The sequence below is a fragment of the Thalassophryne amazonica genome, chromosome 1, assembly GCF_902500255.1.
Source record: "Thalassophryne amazonica chromosome 1, fThaAma1.1, whole genome shotgun sequence".
Taxonomy (NCBI): Eukaryota; Metazoa; Chordata; class Actinopteri; order Batrachoidiformes; family Batrachoididae; genus Thalassophryne; species Thalassophryne amazonica.
In genome coordinates this window covers 160,524,250-160,542,145 of record NC_047103.1, presented here as the reverse complement: position 1 = coordinate 160,542,145, position 17,896 = coordinate 160,524,250, and the positions used below count along the sequence as shown (strand labels likewise).

The window sequence follows — 17,896 nt, the reverse complement described above, 5'->3', positions numbered from 1 at the left end:
GATGATGTCGGTTTCCATCCCACATGAGTGACTTTGTTTTCCCAAATTTTCCTTCTGTTTGGATCTGAAGGGAATCTGTACATCTTGAAGCCCTTGTGTCTATTTGTGCATCCAAATGCACAGCAACCCGTATTTTCAGTGAATAAATAAATAAAATAGCTGGATTTACATGCAGATAGATTAACACTGAACCCTATTTTGCAACCAAGATGGCACCAGGAGTCACGTGACCGTTTTTTTTTTTGTTTTTTGGACTTGTCATGTCGCCACTCTCAATTAAGGCACACTAGTTTCCTCTAAACATGATGCCTGGTATTCAGGACAAAGAGTTCAATCTTTGTCTCATCAGACCAGAGCATTTGGTTTCTCATGGTCTGAGAGTCCTTCAGGTGCCTTTTGGCAAACTCCAGGTGGGCTGCCATGTGCCTTTTACTAAGGAGTGTCTTCCGTCTGGCCACTCTACCATACAGGCCTGATTGGTTGATTGCTACAGAGATGGTTGTCCTTCTGGAAGGTTCTCTCTCCACATAGGAATGCTGGAGATCTGACAGAGTGACCACTGGGTTCTTGGTCACCACCCTGACTAAGGTCCTTCTCCCCCAGTCGCTCAGTTTAGACAGGTAGCAGAAATGTTTCTGTTCCCTTCCCCAGATTTGTGCCTCGAGACAATCCTGTCTCAGAGGTCTACAGACAATTCCTTTGATTTCATGCTTGGTTTGTGCTCTGACATGTACTGTCTGTGGGACCTTATATGCAGACAGGTGTGTGCCTTTCATGTCCAATCAACAGAATTTACACCAGGTGAACTCCAATTAAGGAGATAAGTTTTTCCGTTCAATTCTAGTTTTATTATTTCTATTTTATTTAGTTTTTTTTATTTTTAATAAATCTGCAAAAACCTACAAACTTTTTTTTCACAGTCATTATGGGGTATTGTGTGTAGAATTTTGAGGAAAAATGAATTTCATTCATTCTGTAATAAGGCTGTAACATAACAAAATGTGGAAAAAGTGTGAAGTGTGAATACTTTCCAGACACACCATAAATCAAATAAAGTATCAGTGCATGAAGAAAAGGAAACAAGGAATGTACTCAGCACAAATAGTAGCAGTAAAAAGCAGAAAAACAGACTGTTGACATTGTGCGTTGTGCGATTTCACATTATCTCCATTACAAACAAATATCTCTCACACACACACACACACACACACACACACACACACACACACACACACACACACACACACACACACACACACACACACACACACACACACACACACACACACACACACACACACACACACACACACACACACACACACAGGTAGTTATTATAATAATAATACTGCCTTATTTGTGCGGCCAGTATTGTAATAGTTATTACAACGACAGTTATCGTTAAATATTACCATCGCTGTTTCAACAACTGTCAAACCCAGAGAATAACAGTCAGAATTCTGTCAGTTCTGCCTGTCAGATCTTTGTGATGACATAAGTCAGGAATATTAAAGCAAGAGATAAAGGGGCAAGTCATAAAGTCAAATAACAAGATGGAAATCTTGTGACACTTGATACAACCCTCTGTCTCCAATATTTATTCAAATACAGTGGACCACTTTTTTTTTGATAGTGTCAGCAGACATGAAAAAACAAATGCGAACAGTGTCTGCCTCCATTTTTGGTTTCCATAGATAAGAGGAAAATTAAAAAACTGTAACAGTGCTTTGAACGTTTGTCGACGCTTTTGTGCAACATTCTTTGCCCCTGAACTGATTATGCATTCACAGCATTGTAACTAAAACTGTTTCTTTTAATTGTAATTTAAGAACAACATTTAACAAAAAGGGTAAAAATGAACTTCCTGAATAAAAGCGAACACAACCGCAGTGTTTAAGCAATAACTACCTATCGCAGAAAGGCTACATGGAACACAAGCATCTTGGCTGTTATGTGGTCTGAGGTCTCTCTTACACCTGCTGCACATTCCAGCACAAGTGTCATTGCTAAACTGCAACTGATGCATTTTATTTATTTATTTTTTAAATTTTTGTTATCAAGCAGAACAAAGAAACCGCAACGCAGATTAAGAAAAACTGCATAAATAGTGCATATCGTGGTACGTATCGTTCCACCCTGAGTGGGATGAGCGGACTGGTATGTTAACAGTTTGGAATTTGAGCTTCTAAAAATAACCAAAAGTCTGTTAAGAGAAAGAGTACAATAACTAATCTAACGAGCTGTAACAACCTGAATCATAAAACACGGGACATGATGGTAACTTGTCCATTGTGCCAATGGATGGTAGTCACATGAGGTTTGCCTTAATATTGAGAATGGTGTGGGAGCTGTTTCTCAGACATGGAAAGGATGTAAACTTTGTAACACATCATCAGTAGTGTAACTTTGAATCACGGGGTGTTTCGGCCTTTCACAACACTAGACGCCCTCATCAAAGTTAGCCAACTACAGGGTGATCAAGCCTGAGCTTGTGTCTCATGCCCAATCATGAAACTGCCTGGTTGTTTAAATAGTGCAGCCCACGGGATCATGCAGGGCAGGGGCGTCCTCTTACCCGAGTCAATCCTAGAGCTGACCGTATACTGTGTTGTGACCTAGGGGGATTAGTGTGCAGGTTATGTTGCTGTTCTTTGAGCCCAGCAAGGGTCCTTCCACTTTACCCATATCCACTGGCTGCTTCTTTTGGCCGCTTCACAGACTGATCTGATTGTCTGTCGCAAAGCCTGTCCATGTATACCAAGGTGTTTCAGCAGCATAATGGTCAAAGAAGCCACAAAACCTCTGCATCCCACTTCAACCGGACAGACTTTTGCATTCCATCCTCGTTGTAGAGTGTCTGCTGCCAGTTCTGTGTAGCGCAGTTTCTTGTGCTCATAGGCCTCTTCGGTTGAACTCTCCCATGGAAGTGTAAGCTCTACGATGTAAACAGACTTCAGTGAGAGAAACCAAAGTACCAAGTCTGGCCTAAGGATGGTTGCTACAATCTCAGGTGGAAAGATTAGTTGCTGGCCGATATCAACTAACATCTTCCAATCCTGGTCCATGGCTAGTTGTTCAGCTTCTGGTTTGGTAGGGGGATGATTGGACTTTTTCTGTTCTTCTCAGATGAGTGATGGTACCACGATGGAATCGATTGCTCACGGTGGCAAGGCGTTGATGGTATTCCTCTTGCTCTCAAGAGCTGCTGCCATACTCTTGGAGGACCTGGTTGTGCTTCCAGGTGTAGCGACCTTGTGTGAGGCTGGTCTTACAACCGGTCAGGATGTGTTTGAGAGTCACTGGAGTGGGGCAGAGAGCACAGGTTGGGTCCTCTCCAGCCCACTGGTGGAGGTTTGTTGGAGATGGGAGCACATTATAGGTAGTTCTAATGATGAAGCTGATGTTGCTGGCCTCCATTTCCCAGAGCTCCCTCCAGCTGAGCTTTCTCCTCTCCAGACCTTCCCACCTCATCCATTGTCTCTGCTTGGCAAGAGAGACTGCCTTTGCACTTCTTTCAGCCTCCTTCTAACGGTGCACCTCCTCCACGACCATTTTCCTCCTCTCCGATGTGGAGGCCTTACACAATGTTGGTTTACTTGCTGCAAGACCAAAGCCTCCTCTTCCTAGTTGGACATGCCCCACGATGTCCTTGTGCCTCAGGGCTGATATAGCTTGCTGCACTGTATCGGATGGTATCCATTTCCATCCAGTTATCAGGGGTGGTGTAGCATTGCTGATGGTCTGATCTCTACAGTCCTTCAAAGTCATCGGAAGTCTCATTTTAGAGCACTTGCACTCTTCAGTGAGGCTCGTGATGGGCACTTCAAGGACCCCTTTGCCATAGAGGCTAATGTTCGTCAGGCAGTGTAGGACCATGAGCCATTTATTTGCATATGAAGTCATGGCTTACTCCATCTTTTCCACAGTTGTTTTTGAGTCCTCATAGATGGCCACATCACCCGAGGAAGAAGTCCAAACTGCAGGCACCAGAGCTTAAAATTCCCTGGCAGTAAGGTCTTATTGATGTATTCCAGACTGTTGGTGATATCCTGCATTAGTTGCAGCACTTGATCTTTGTCCCTGAGGGTTACACTGTACCATCTGCCCAGGCTTTTGACAGGTTGCTCAGACACTGTTGGAACTGGGTCATCACCAATGCAGAACTTCACATTTTTAAGTGCTCTTTTGACTGTTGAGATGCTTCGTGACTTGACTGGCTTGATTTTCATCCAAACCCACTTGATGTTCTCCTGCAGTTTTTCAAGTAGCTGCCTGGCACATGCTGCAGTAGTGGTCAAAGTTGTCATGTCATCTATGTATGCTCGGATATGTGGAAGGTGGATCCTGTTGTTAGTTTGCTCACCCCCCACCACCCATTTTGAGGGCCTCATGATGACCTCCATGGCCATTGTGAAGGCCAGGGGTAAGATTGTACAGCCTGGCATGATGCCTGCTTCTACACTCTGCCATGATGTTGTAAAGTCGGCAGTTGTGAAGCACAGTTGCAGGTCTTCAAAATAGGTTTTTATTAGATGAGTGATGGCTAATGGAATGTGGAAGAATTCGAAGGATTCCCAGAGGAGATTATGGGGAACTGACCCAAAGGCCAGGTCAAGGAAGGTGACATGGTGGTTTCTTCTGTCCCTCTTCACTGGTTGGATCTGGTGTCACATCACACTGGTATGCTCCAGACAACCAGAGAACCCATGAATGCCGGCCTTCTATATAGATGTATCAATGTATTTGTTGTTCCCCAGGTAGATGGACAGCCTCTGCGCTATCATGCTGAAAAAGATTTTCCCTTCAAAGCTGAGAAGGCAGATTGGCTGGACTTGACTGATATCTGTTGCATCCTTATTCTTGGGAAAAAGCACAACTCCAGCCCTTTGCCACGCTTTAGGAATTATTCCCTTCTGCCACACTATCCTCATGAGCGTCCAAAGGTAGCGTACAACATCTGGTGCATTCTTGTAAAGCATTTGGCCAGGGGCTGACACTGCTCTTGCGGGCCGTACAGTGTTCTATACTTCCTTCCATTTTGGAGGCCCAGTCTCCAAGATTAATTCAGGAGGTTGAATAGGTGGGATATCATGTGGGATAACTAACTGTCCGTGCCTTTTTGTGTCATGATAGACCTTTTCCAGATGCTGTTCCAGTTCCTGCTTTGGAGTTCTCAGGGTTCTGACTTTTTCCTTAGTGAAAAGGTCTTTGACGAACTTAAAGGATTTTTAAAGAATTGTGTTCTTGTGTGTTTCTTCCTCCTGTGAAGTTTCCTTAAGTTCTCTGCTCTTTGCAAGGTTGCCAATTGACATCTAATGACCCCCTGGAGTAGCATGAGACCATCTCTCTCTGCATCAGAGGCCTTCTTCCACTGCTTTCTCAGCTGTTTTCTTTCTCTGACTAGTCTTTCGATCTCTTTGTGCCTCCTGGATTTGGCTGTTGCTGGTGTTATTTTGTCCCTTTTCCTTATGTTCACCCCAAAGCGCTCTTCTCCATAGTGGTCGATGATGTTGCCCATCCTTTCCAGCTTTTTCCTCTGTGCTGCCCACTTGTTGCTCCAGGATTCTTGACAGGTCGTTGTTGACTATTTCCCACTCTCTCTTTTCAACAGCTTTGGGCCCCTTCACACTTGGTCTGTGCCCTTTGAGCTTTTCCTCCTTGGGAGGTCTCTGTGGTTGTTTGCGTTCCTCCACCACCATTTCTGTACTTGTATTATCTTCCTCCGTGACAGGGGTGCTGATGCTCTGCGAGCATTGGTTTTTGTCCCGTCGCTGTGCTTCAATTAACTGATTTGACTGGTTACTTTGTAGGAAGTATTGGTCAATGCTAGGTCTACGTCTCTGCTCTCTCAAGCACCCTCTCTTTCCTTCCTGGGTTCTCAACCTCTTGTATGATGATTTTTTTTTTTAAGTCTGAAGAATAATCTGGCTCTTCTCTCTGCTCATTTAACATAAAACTATTCCATTGATACCCAAAGAGTCTTCAGAGAGACCCAGTACCAAAGACACCCAGTTGCTGTCTTCGGTCTCTGGTTCCCTTAACTAACAAAGAACTGTTTAACAGTTTAACACCTAATTCTCCTGAAATACAGGTAACAGAGGGATTTATTTTATTTATTATTAATGCTGGGCATTAAGTTGTTGCTACTAGTAGAGATACTGCTCATGTACAGACCATCTGACTCAGCAAGTGGAAATATTACATTCTAGTGCAGTTGCACCCATTTCCTGCTGTTGTGTGCTAGTTAAAGCTACAGTGTGGAGGATTTAGCGGCGTTTATAATCAGAAATAGAATCTAGCATTCATAACCATGAGATCATTAGTGTGTAATTACCTGCAACAATGAGTTGAAGTGTTTCGATATCTTTATAATGAGCTCTTCATTTCTACATGGGAGTGGATCATCTCATGGAGGCCACCATGTTTCACATTTTGCAGCGCGTCTGGAAAACTCAAGGGCGGGTGGAGAGTAATCAGTGGTTGTTCCCCTATATGCTGTCTCCAGGTTACTATTGCAGGCTACCAAGTGCGAGAACCCTCGTTTTTATGAAATGTGAAATGTGGGATCACATCGCTTATCACAAGATAAGGCAAGAGAGCATGAATCCACCTTAAAAAGAAGCAAAACCATGAAACATCATCATGTCTGGTGAAGGCATAACACACTCTGCAGCCTCACCACTAGATGGCACCAAAGCCAACACACTGCAGCTTTAAGTCATCTAACCTCTTATTAATAGTGATTTAAACACTTTCATTTTCTGTCACGTCTTTGAATTCCCACATGAACCTTTAATGTGTGGACTCAAACAGAGGAGCACTGGCTAAGAAAACTAAATTCAAGTATTGAGAAACCAATGCAGGAAGACCAAAAAAGGTGCCCCGTCTCAGGGACTGCTCAGGAACTCTCTTTAAATGCTGACATCAGTATGATGCAGCTTAAATTCAAGACTTACATCAAGTGGATAACACACTTAAGTTGTCATGCTGTCTTTGTGTCCCGACAATAAAAGCGGCAGCAACATCCAGTTTGTGAAGGATCAACAGGAATGTAATCAGAGCGGCTGAAGCAGCTGCTACCCACTGAGCGCCGCTTTGGGAGCGCAGTCAGGACAGAAAAATCTGAAGTTACCAGTCAGTTCTTGAAAGCTCCACAGCGACTCGCCCTGCTGATAAACTCCTTGAGCATTACACCGTCAACCTGCCAGAACGCGTCCGTCTGAGTCACCTGAGTCAGATGGTTGACACAAAACTTAAAGCAAAACTCCTCCAAGTCCTGGACAAAGACATGGCACAGGATTAGAGAGAAGTTACAGAGCCACCCCGTGCAGCTCTTGTGGCTGCGTGCGTGTGTGTGTTACCTCTGCGTCGTATCGTATGGCGGCAGAGAGCAGGGTGAAGGCGTTCTGGACGGTGATGCCTTGCTTGATGATCTGCTGACACATGCGCTTCAGACGGTTTTCACAGTAAGACGTGGCCAGATCCAGCAGACCTGCAGCCGCCACAGACACAAATGCTGTAAACACGGTTACATGCAGCAGACACGAAAATGAGTATGCGTGCTAACCGATGGCGTCTTCGGGTGGAAGATCAACTGTATCCGTGTAGAGAAATTGCAGGAAGGATCGGTAGACGGGATAAGAGAACTGTTCGATCTCGATCACGTCCTGCTGATCCTCCACCCACTGGGACCGGAACATGGAACGGAAATGCTCACACCTGACAGCAACAAACAACTCAGTCAACACCCATGATTAATTAGTTATTCCGCCTATATCTACTCTACAGAACCCCCACTAGGCCAGAAATATTTATTTTTAATGTCACAAATTAATATAGCACCAGTGAAATAATGACAAATATCCATTATGTGAAAAATCAAGTCATTCTGGTGCAGCTCTGATCAGCGCTACAGTGGTGAGGCTGCAAGAATCACAGGTGGAGACTGAGTGTCTGCGTGACCATTAATCATTTTTTTCCTGTTCTGAGCTCCACATGCAGGTCAAAACATCTGTTAATTAATTTTCTTATAGATACAACTGTTATAAAGTAATTTTGAGGAGAAGACATATGTCATGGAAATGATTAAAGTGTGAGTCTATTGTGTGAACGTGATCATTAACCCTCTGGGGTTTTTTTGGACAGTTCACTCACCTGGCATAAATGTTTTATTATTGCTGTTAACAGCTCTCCTTGCATCCCACAATCAAGTTTTATGTCTCTTTTTTCAGGACAACCTGTGCTTTCAGAATATATATGTTTTTGTTGTGTAATAAGTATAATAAAGGTTTACAATCAAAAATAGGCAAGGAAAAAATAAAGCGAAAAGCAATTTTCCACACACATTTATTCAAAACACACAGCAAACTATAATAAACAACTGTTTTGACACTTTATAAAGGTAATTTGAGGTCTTGTGTGAAAGACTCTACAACAAAAAGGTTCAAACAATAAACACAAATGCACATTTTGAACAATATATACAAAATGGTCTATGCGTTTTGTTGTTCATTGATATGGTAAACAGTGCTTTATGCAGAGAAAGCAACAAAGTTATCCAGTAACATTCACATGCAAACTAGTGGAGCAATCCTGATAGTTACACACTCTTTGTTTGAGCATGTGAGATTGTCATCAGAGGCTCTCCACCTGCTCCTGCTGTCACTGATCGCTGTGCGTAATGGCGCAAGGCACACGAGTATGTACTCATTGGAGCACCCAGTGGGCTATTCAAATGAGCCAACTAGTAACACATCACTCCTGAAAATGATCTTTGGCTTTTCACGTGAGGTAAATCTGCCCTACGATTGGATTTTGGAAAACCATGTGACGGTGAACTAATTCCGATTGGACACTCACATTGTGCACGTCATCACACAGCTTCTATGAGGAGTACAAAGATGGCCAATGGCTGGCTCGAAAGTCCGTGGAGTTAACTTTTCAGCAAAAAAAAAAAAAGTAAGTTTCTATTTCATATCATTCAAAAGTTATTTATAATTTAGTAAAGCTTGGTCTTAACCAAGCTTTACTTGGTTAAGACCAAGTAAATTTAGGCAGAATTGATTTATTCTGCCTAACAGAAACTTGGTTACAGCAGGATGAATATGTTAGTTTAAATGAGTCAACACCCCCGAGTCACACTAACTGTCAGAATGCTCGTAGCACGGGCCGGGGCGGAGGATTAGCAGCAATCTTCCATTCCAGCTTATTAATTAATCAAAAACCTAGACAGAGCTTTAATTCATTTGAAAGCTTGTCTCTTAGTCTTGTCCATCCAAATTGGAAGTCCCAAAAACCAGTTTTATTTGTTATTATCTATCGTCCACCTGGTCGTTACTGTGAGTTTCTCTGTGAATTTTCAGACCTTTTGTCTGACTTAGTGCTTAGCTCAGATAAGATAATTATAGTGGGCGATTTTAACATCCACACAGATGCTGAGAATGACAGCCTCAACACTGCATTTAATCTATTATTAGACTCTATCGGCTTTGCTCAAAAAGTAAATGAGTCCACCCACCACTTTAATCATATTTTGGATCTTGTTCTGACTTATGGTATGGAAATAGAGGACTTAACAGTATTCCCTGAAAACTCCCTTCTGTCTGATCATTTTTTTTAATAACATTTACATTTACCCTGATGGACTACCCTGCAGTGGGGAATAAGTTTCATTACACTAGAAGTCTTTCAGAAAGCGCTGTAACTAGGTTTAAGGATATGATTCCTTCTTTATGTTCTCTAATGTCATATACCAACACAGAGCAGAGTAGCTACCTAAACTCTGTAAGGGAGCTAGAGTATCTCGTCAATAGTTTTACATCCTCATTGAAGACAACTTTGGATGCTGTAGCTCCTCTGAAAAAGAGAGCTTTAAATCAGAAGTGTCTGACTCCGTGGTATAACTCACAAACTCGTAGCTTAAAGCAGATAACCCGTAAGTTGGAGAGGAAATGGCGTCTCACTAATTTAGAAGATCTTCACTTAGCCTGGAAAAAGAGTTTGTTGCTCTATAAGAAAGCCCTCCGTGAAGCTAGGACATCTTTCTACTCATCACTAATTGAAGAAAATAAGAACAACCCCAGGTTTCTTTTCAGCACTGTAGCCAGGCTGACAAAGAGTCAGAGCTCTATTGAGCTGAGTATTCCATTAACTTTAACTAGTGATGACTTCATGACTTTCTTTGCTAACAAAATTTTGACTATTAGAGAAAAAATTACTCATAACCATCCCAAAGATGTATCGTTATCTTTGGCTGCTTTCAGTGATGCCGGTATTTGGTTAGACTCTTTCTCTCCGATTGTTCTGTCTGAGTTATTTTCATTAGTTACTTCATCCAAACCATCAACATGCTTATTAGACCCCATTCCTGCCAGGCCGCTCAAGGAAGTCCTACCATTATTTAATGCTTCAATCTTAAATATGATCAATCTATCTTTGTTAGTTGGTTATGTACCACAGGCCTTTAAGGTGGCAGTAATTAAACCATTACTTAAAAAGCCATCACTTGACCCAGCTATCTTAGCTAATTATAGGCCAATCTCCAACCTTCCTTTTCTCTCAAAGATTCTTGAGAGGGTAGTTGTAAAACAGCTAACTGATCACCTGCAGAGGAATGGTCTATTTGAAGAGTTTCAGTCAGGTTTTAGAATTCATCATAGTACAGAAACAGCATTAGTGAAGGTTACAAATGATCTTCTTATGGCTTCGGACAGTGGACTTATCTCTGTGCTTGTTCTGTTGGACCTCAGTGCTGCTTTTGATACTGTTGACCATAAAATTTTATTACAGAGATTAGAGCATGTCATAGGTATTAAAGGCACTGCGCTGCGGTGGTTTGAATCATATTTGTCTAATAGATTACAGTTTGTTCATGTAAATGGGGAATCTTCTTCACAGACTAAAGTTAATTATGGAGTTCCACAAGGTTCTGTGCTAGGACCAATTTTATTCACTTTATACATGCTTCCCTTGGGCAGTATTATTAGACGGTATTGCTTAAATTTTCATTGTTACGCAGATGATACCCAGCTTTATCTATCCATGAAGCCAGAGGATACACACCAATTAGCTAAACTGCAGGATTGTCTTACAGACATAAAGACATGGATGACCTCTAATTTCCTGCTTTTAAACTCAGATAAAACTGAAGTTATTGTACTTGGCCCCACAAATCTTAGAAGCATGGTGTCTAACCAGATCGTTACTCTGGATGGCATTTCCCTGATCTCTAGTAATACTGTGAGAAATCTTGGAGTTATTTTTGATCAGGATATGTCATTCAAAGCGCATATTAAACAAATATGTAGGACTGCCTTTTTGCATTTACGCAATATCTCTAAAATCAGAAAGGTCTTGTCTCAGAGTGATGCTGAAAAACTAATTCATGCATTTATTTCCTCTAGGCTGGACTATTGTAATTCATTATTATCAGGTTGTCCTAAAAGTTCCCTAAAAAGCCTTCAGTTGGTTCAGAATGCTGCAGCTAGAGTACTGACGGGGACTAGCAGGAGAGAGCATATCTCACCCGTGTTGGCCTCTCTTCATTGGCTTCCTGTTAATTCTAGAATAGAATTTAAAATTCTTCTTCTTACTTATAAGGTTTTGAATAATCAGGTCCCATCTTATCTTAGGGACCTCGTAGTACCATATTACCCCATTAGAGCGCTTCGCTCTCAGACTGCGGGCTTACTTGTAGTTCCTAGGGTTTGTAAGAGTAGAATGGGAGGCAGAGCCTTCAGCTTTCAGGCTCCTCTCCTGTGGAACCAGCTCCCAATTCAGATCAGGGAGACAGATACCCTCTCTACTTTTAAGATTAGGCTTAAAACTTTCCTTTTCGCTAAGGCTTATAGTTAGGGCTGGATTGGGTGACCCTGGACCATCCCTTGGTTATGTTGCTTTAGACGTAGACTGTGGGGGGGTTCCCATGATGCACTGTTTCTTTCTTTTTTTGCTCCGTATGCATCACTCTGCATTTAAATCATTAGTGATCGATCTCTGCCCCCCTTCTCGGCATGTCTTTTTCCTGGTTCTTTCCCTCAGCCCCAACCAGTCTCAGCAGAAGACTGCCCCTCCCTGAGCCTGGTTCTGCTGGAGGTTTCTTCCTGTTAAAAGGGAGTTTTTCCTTCCCACTGTGGCCAAGTGCTTGCTCATAGGGGGTCGTTTTGACCGTTGGGGTTTTTCATGGTTATTGTATGGCCTTGCCTTGCAATATGGAGCGCCTTGGGGCAACTGTTTGTTGTGATTTGGCGCTATATAAGAAAAAAGTTGATTGATTGATTGATTGATTAACCGTCGTATACGACGGCATCGGCCCCAGAGGGTTAAAGCTGTTCGGCCTTTAGTTTTTTTAAAGACTTAAGTCACAAAAACAATTTTCTTTGGCACTACTATAATTTTATTCCTTAGCATTTAAATAAGGGATTCATGATACGATATTGCCAATATGATCAAACTCTGCGCTGTCTGGAAACAATTTTGAATTTCTCCCCCTGAAGGGGAGAAATTCGCACAGTCAGATGCCATGACATACATTTCGTAGTGATGTCACATCACGTGGGGGATTCCCCTGAGCTATACCAGGGATGCTGGGAAGGACACTGCGGCTGCAAATCGGAGTAAAGAAAGCCACGGTGAAGCCAGCTGTCTGCGCGTGTGAACAAAATAAGCCACAAGAGCGCTCTGATTGCACAATATCTCACGCTGGAAAATTCTGCCTTGGTACAAGTGCTTTCTACATTCTGATAACATTTCAAGGAATTGTACCAAGTTTCCTGAAATTCCATATACAAATGTGAGAGGAGTTGATTTCAGAATGTTAATCAAGGGCCATAACTCTAGTAAAATGAGCCCTAGTGGAACAATATGAAAATATGCATATTACCAACCTATAGCAAGGATTTATACCAAGTTACATGATATTCCTACTACAAATGTGAGAGGAGTTGATTTTCGAATGCAGGCACACAAGCATGAAACTGACGAAGTCTAGTTTTGTTAATCAAGGGCCATAACGCTGGTAAATTGAGCCCAACTTGAACAATATGAAAATATGCGTATTACCAACCTGAGCTGGTTCAGAATTCAGCTGTCCGTATCATCACCAGAACCACCTCCGTTCACCACATAACCCCAGTCCCGCAACAACTTCACTGGCACGCAATTAGGGTCGGCATCAAAATCAAAGACCATCTACAAACTCGCACCTTCATATCTGTCTGAACTCATCCATGTGGCCACTCCCTCTCGCACCCCCAGCTCTTCCTCCTCCACCCACTTGACTGACCCCTCTGCCCGTCTCACCATTACAGGGTACAGAGCATTCAGCTGCTTTGCTCCCCAGCTCTGGAACTCATTAACACCTGTCCTCAGAAATATAAACTCTCTCCCACTTTTCAAATCCAAACTCAAAACCCATCTGTTTAAGACTGCTTTCTCTATATGACAAATTACACTGCTTAATTTTAATCTGTTTTTATTTCTTATCTATTTTGTTTTTATTGTTGTTTCATTTGTTGTTAATCCTGTGCTGTGTCCTTGCGTGTTGAGAAAGGAACCTATAAATACACTCAACAAAAATATAAACGCAACACTTTTGGTTTTGCTCCCATTTTGTATGAGATGAACTCAAAGATCTAAAACTTTTTCCACATATACAATATAAATAATATATAATAAATAAAATATAATAATATAAGTTCAGAACACTTGTACCCTTTTTTGGGGTGGACTGATGGATAGACAGATAGAAATAGCCACAACACCCCATTCAGCCCTTCGGCCAGCGGGGATGACAAAAATGGCAGAAAAAGCTCTGAAAAATAAATAGTGAAAAATAAACACTTCTAATGTGTGGGGAGGAGGCATGCCCACATGTGCTTCCTCCTGCATCTGCACAATTGCGTTAGAAAGAAAATACTCGCCATGGAATTCCCCTCCAGATAAACATATTCTCTTGCCTTGCAACATGTTACAAAAATAAACCGACATTATAATGCCTGGATTTTGGCAGAAAGTAATTTTTGTCAGTTTTATGAAATTTGAGGCTGTACAGCTTTATTTAAACACCACAGATTTGTTAAATATAAAATGGAAAAAAAAAATAAACAAAACACAACAACAACAGCAACAAAACCCACTTTGATTTATGAACTTTTCCACTCCTAATTTATAGAGCCTTTGATGTATTTAAATACACACACCTGATCTTCAGCAAGGCTTTGTGAACGTGGATGCATTTGCCGTTGATGCTGAACTTGAGGTCAGCTGTTTCCGGGCTGTCAAACTCTTTCTTGAGGGCTTCTGCAACCGTTTGGAAGTCGTCGAGCTCTAGATTAAAACATAGAGTTTATTAACACTCAGCAGCCATATTTAAAGGTTAAAATAAAGTCTGCTTTTCCTTTATGACTCACCCGTGGACACAAGACGCCACATCACGGAGGGCGTGGCAAAGCAGGCAAAGACGTCGTCGGTGCTGGTGAGATGGGTGAGGTGTGGAAGGATGATAGACTGGCCACGACACTGACCCCACATATACACCTAGAGCGTAACACCGTAACTAGCATCAACCTCATCAACTAACGTAATTCAGAGGTACAAACTGCAGATGTGGGATGAGGAGGAGAAACAAAATCAAATGCAACAAGGGACAGAACACATAAAAGTAACTAAAACTGAGACAAAGTTAAACAACAAAACTAAATTTCAAACAATGTGCATGCCAAGCAGTCACACCAGTACACAGTACTATCTGATTGGGTGAGTGACCCATGATGTGGTAGTGGCACGTCCAGTCTCTACAGATTTGTGTTAGGTTATGAGTACTTGTGAATCAAACATGCAGATCGCTGTCCATGGCACTGATAATAAGGCCGTACCACCAGGGTCAAATTTTTTATTTATTTATTTATTTATTTTAAATATTCAACTCCCACCCCCTAAATGTTTCAGGATATCAACAACAACACTCTGCAAAATTTAGAATGGTTCCTAAAATATCTAGAGGTTGCTCAAGGCCTTTAAATATTTGTGGAGCCACTTATTTTTGCAGAAATTGTACCATTTAAGAATGCACAACAAAATAAAATGCAGTATTATTTTTAAGAACACAGGCACTGTGGTAAACAACATAATCCAAGTATATTACAACATAGAAAGAAAGAAACAGACAAACAAGAAAGACTTGTTATACTTGTATGCCTGAATGTTGAACTCAAAGCTATAGTATAGCACAGAAGTCTCAAACTGATTCTAGAAAGGGCCAAGAGGGTGCAGCTTTTCTTTGCAGCCACACAATCCATCAGGTGGTTTCACTGATAAACTGATTCCATATGCTCAAAGTGATGTTAATCAGTGAAATCACCTGCTGGAGTGTGTGGCTGCAAAGAAAACCTGCACCCTCTTGGCCTTTCTTTCTGGAATCAGTTTGAGACCTCTGGTATAACATCATGATAAAATACAGTTTTGGTGATTAGTAACTGTAGTCACTCATAGTTAGTGTGCTCTTTCACACATCAGGGAATCTACTCCCATGGTCCTGGACAACTTGCAGTAAGTATTGTTTCTAGTGCTGGGTTGAAAAGATCGATTCCCCGATTTTAAATCAGTTCTCATTTTAATTCCCATAGATCAAGTCATACATCGAAAGACAGATTTTTTTCCAAAATAATAAAAATATATATATAAACATATATGCACTTCTCACCAGCGTTATAACAGCATGTCTGAAAAAATTATGCTGCAGTTGGACTGTTGCTGTTTCTGAGGGTGCATATTAGCCATTTAAAGATGTTAATCATGACTACCAGGACCGTTGTTGCAGGCAAGAAAAGACAATTGTCAGATGTTTAATTTATACAGTTTTTTTTTTCTGGTCCTCATAACGTGCCATTTCTGTGGAACAGCGCACAAAGATTCTCTGGTGTGGACTGTGGGAGCTGCGTTTTCCTGCTATAGGAGAACGTCCCCCTCTGCAGGATAACTATTCTAATAGCTGCATTCTCCTGCTGCAGGAGAACTTAAGAGAACTTCCCCCGCTGCAGGGTAACTTTTCTAATAGCTGCGTTCTCCTGCTGCAGGAGATCTTAGGAGAACTTCCCCTGCTACAGGATAACTATTCTAATATCTGCGTTCTCCTGCTGCAGGAGAACTTAGGGGAACTTCCCCCGCTGCAGGATAACTTTTCTAATAGCTGCATTCTCCTGCTACAGGAGAACTTAGGAGAACTTCCCCCGCTACAGGAGAACGCAGCTATTAGAAAAGTTAGAATGCAGCATAACTGGACAATCACGTAACAGCTCAAAAAATGGTTTTAATAACACTAACCCAAATCAATATCAGATCGAATCGAAATGAAATCATCAATTCTGAATCTTAAGAATCGTAATCGAATTGATTCTTGAAATTTGAATTGATACTCAGCTCTAACTGTTTCTGTTCCAAGGAGTTGTACTCCTCGATGAGAGCAACACCCATCTCAGCCAAACCACTGATGACCTTCAAGCCGTGTGTGTGTCTTATAGTCATCTCGGGAATCCCGTGTATCAAGGTGCAATATCAAACAGGTCCCCCAACTGGTCTATGAAGGCCTCTACATTGACTGCTGCATCTCAGAAGTTCTCGTGGCATTCAGCTTCTGCCATTTGTCATGAAGTGTTTCCAGTTGTTTTATGGCATGATGTTGGGGATGAATGGGAATCCTGAAATGTCCCAGAATACCAAGACGTTTTGATCACAGCTGTTGCACGTTGATAAATAGATATTTTTCAATGCTTTATAGTGATATAACAAAACACATAAAACCCGCTTCGTGGAGGATAACTTTGTTCCAGTTATTTCAGTCTCTTCGTATCCGAGTAACCATATAGCGGACTTGCTTCGTATTGCTTTAGCCATTGTCTCGGTGTATAGTGTCTATTGTGCTTCATACACATTGACGTGTTCTTGCTTTGAAAGACATATCACAACTAAAACAGGAGTTGCTAAGAAAATCACTCACAACAGCATATTACTGGAAAATACCAGAATCAGCAGATGAGATCAGCAAATCAGCATTGTAAATTTACATGGACAATATGAAATTCCAATTTTAAGATTCATTAAGTTATGTAGGTAAAACCACTACATACGTATGGTCACAAATAATTCATTCAAATAATTTTCAAATAATTGATTCATGATCAAATAAGTCCACTGCTGCCATAAGCTCACATCAGAGAGAAACAGAGAGGAAAAAAAAAAAAAACAGACTCAGGCATCAGAAAGACAAGAAATACAGTATAATTTGTCAGCATTAAATAAGAAAAACAAGAAACACTAAGGTGATTGCTGGCCACTAGCCCTGAGCTTCACCAAAAGACCCAGAATTTAGGTAAAGTTGAGGCTGCAGTATGCTTCGTTTCCTAATAAAATGAATTAAACGAGTAAAAAGCATTGAAGTATACTATGCCAGTGTGCTAGCCATACAAAAGGGAAAATAAGTGTGTCTTAAGTTTGGACTTGAAAGTCTACACAGAATCTGACTGTCTTATTGATGCAGGGAGATCATTCCACAGAACAGGGGCACGATAAGAGAAAGTTCTATGACCCGCAGACTTCTTATTCACCCTAGGAAAACAATGTAGTCCTGCACCCTGAGAACGCAAAGCCCAGGCCGGTACGTAAGGTTTAATTAGGTCAGCTAGGTAGGGAGGTGCCAGTCCGTGAAGTTGTTACCAGATGATGGAAAACTAGTTGTGCAGTGACCCAAGACAGGTGGAACAACCCTCTTGCAACCTCAAATTTTAAAATTCAGTCTCAACTGGACTTTGAACATGCTTAAAGAATCACAACCATTTTACCCGAGGCCATCAAAATATGGCCATTGAGTATGGTGAAGGGTTGTGTCTGTCTGTGCTCTTCA

At 41.6% G+C, this 17,896-nt stretch overlaps 1 protein-coding gene across 2 annotated transcripts in view; it reads right to left on the bottom strand.

Annotated features, from left to right (window-relative positions):
- Positions 1-4,028: 4,028 nt before the first annotated feature.
- Positions 4,029-17,896, bottom strand: part of LOC117516807 (RCC1 and BTB domain-containing protein 1-like) — a 32,306-nt gene continuing 18,438 nt past the window's right edge. For both annotated transcript variants that reach the window (XM_034177667.1, XM_034177676.1), the window contains exons 9-13: positions 14,409-14,535; positions 14,199-14,325; positions 7,568-7,719; positions 7,362-7,492; positions 4,029-7,276 (exon numbers count right to left, since the gene is read on the bottom strand). In XM_034177667.1, the coding sequence (XP_034033558.1) occupies positions 7,136-7,276; positions 7,362-7,492; positions 7,568-7,719; positions 14,199-14,325; positions 14,409-14,535 (678 nt within the window). In that variant the 3' untranslated portion in view covers positions 4,029-7,135. The remainder of the gene's footprint in view (positions 7,277-7,361; positions 7,493-7,567; positions 7,720-14,198; positions 14,326-14,408; positions 14,536-17,896) is intronic.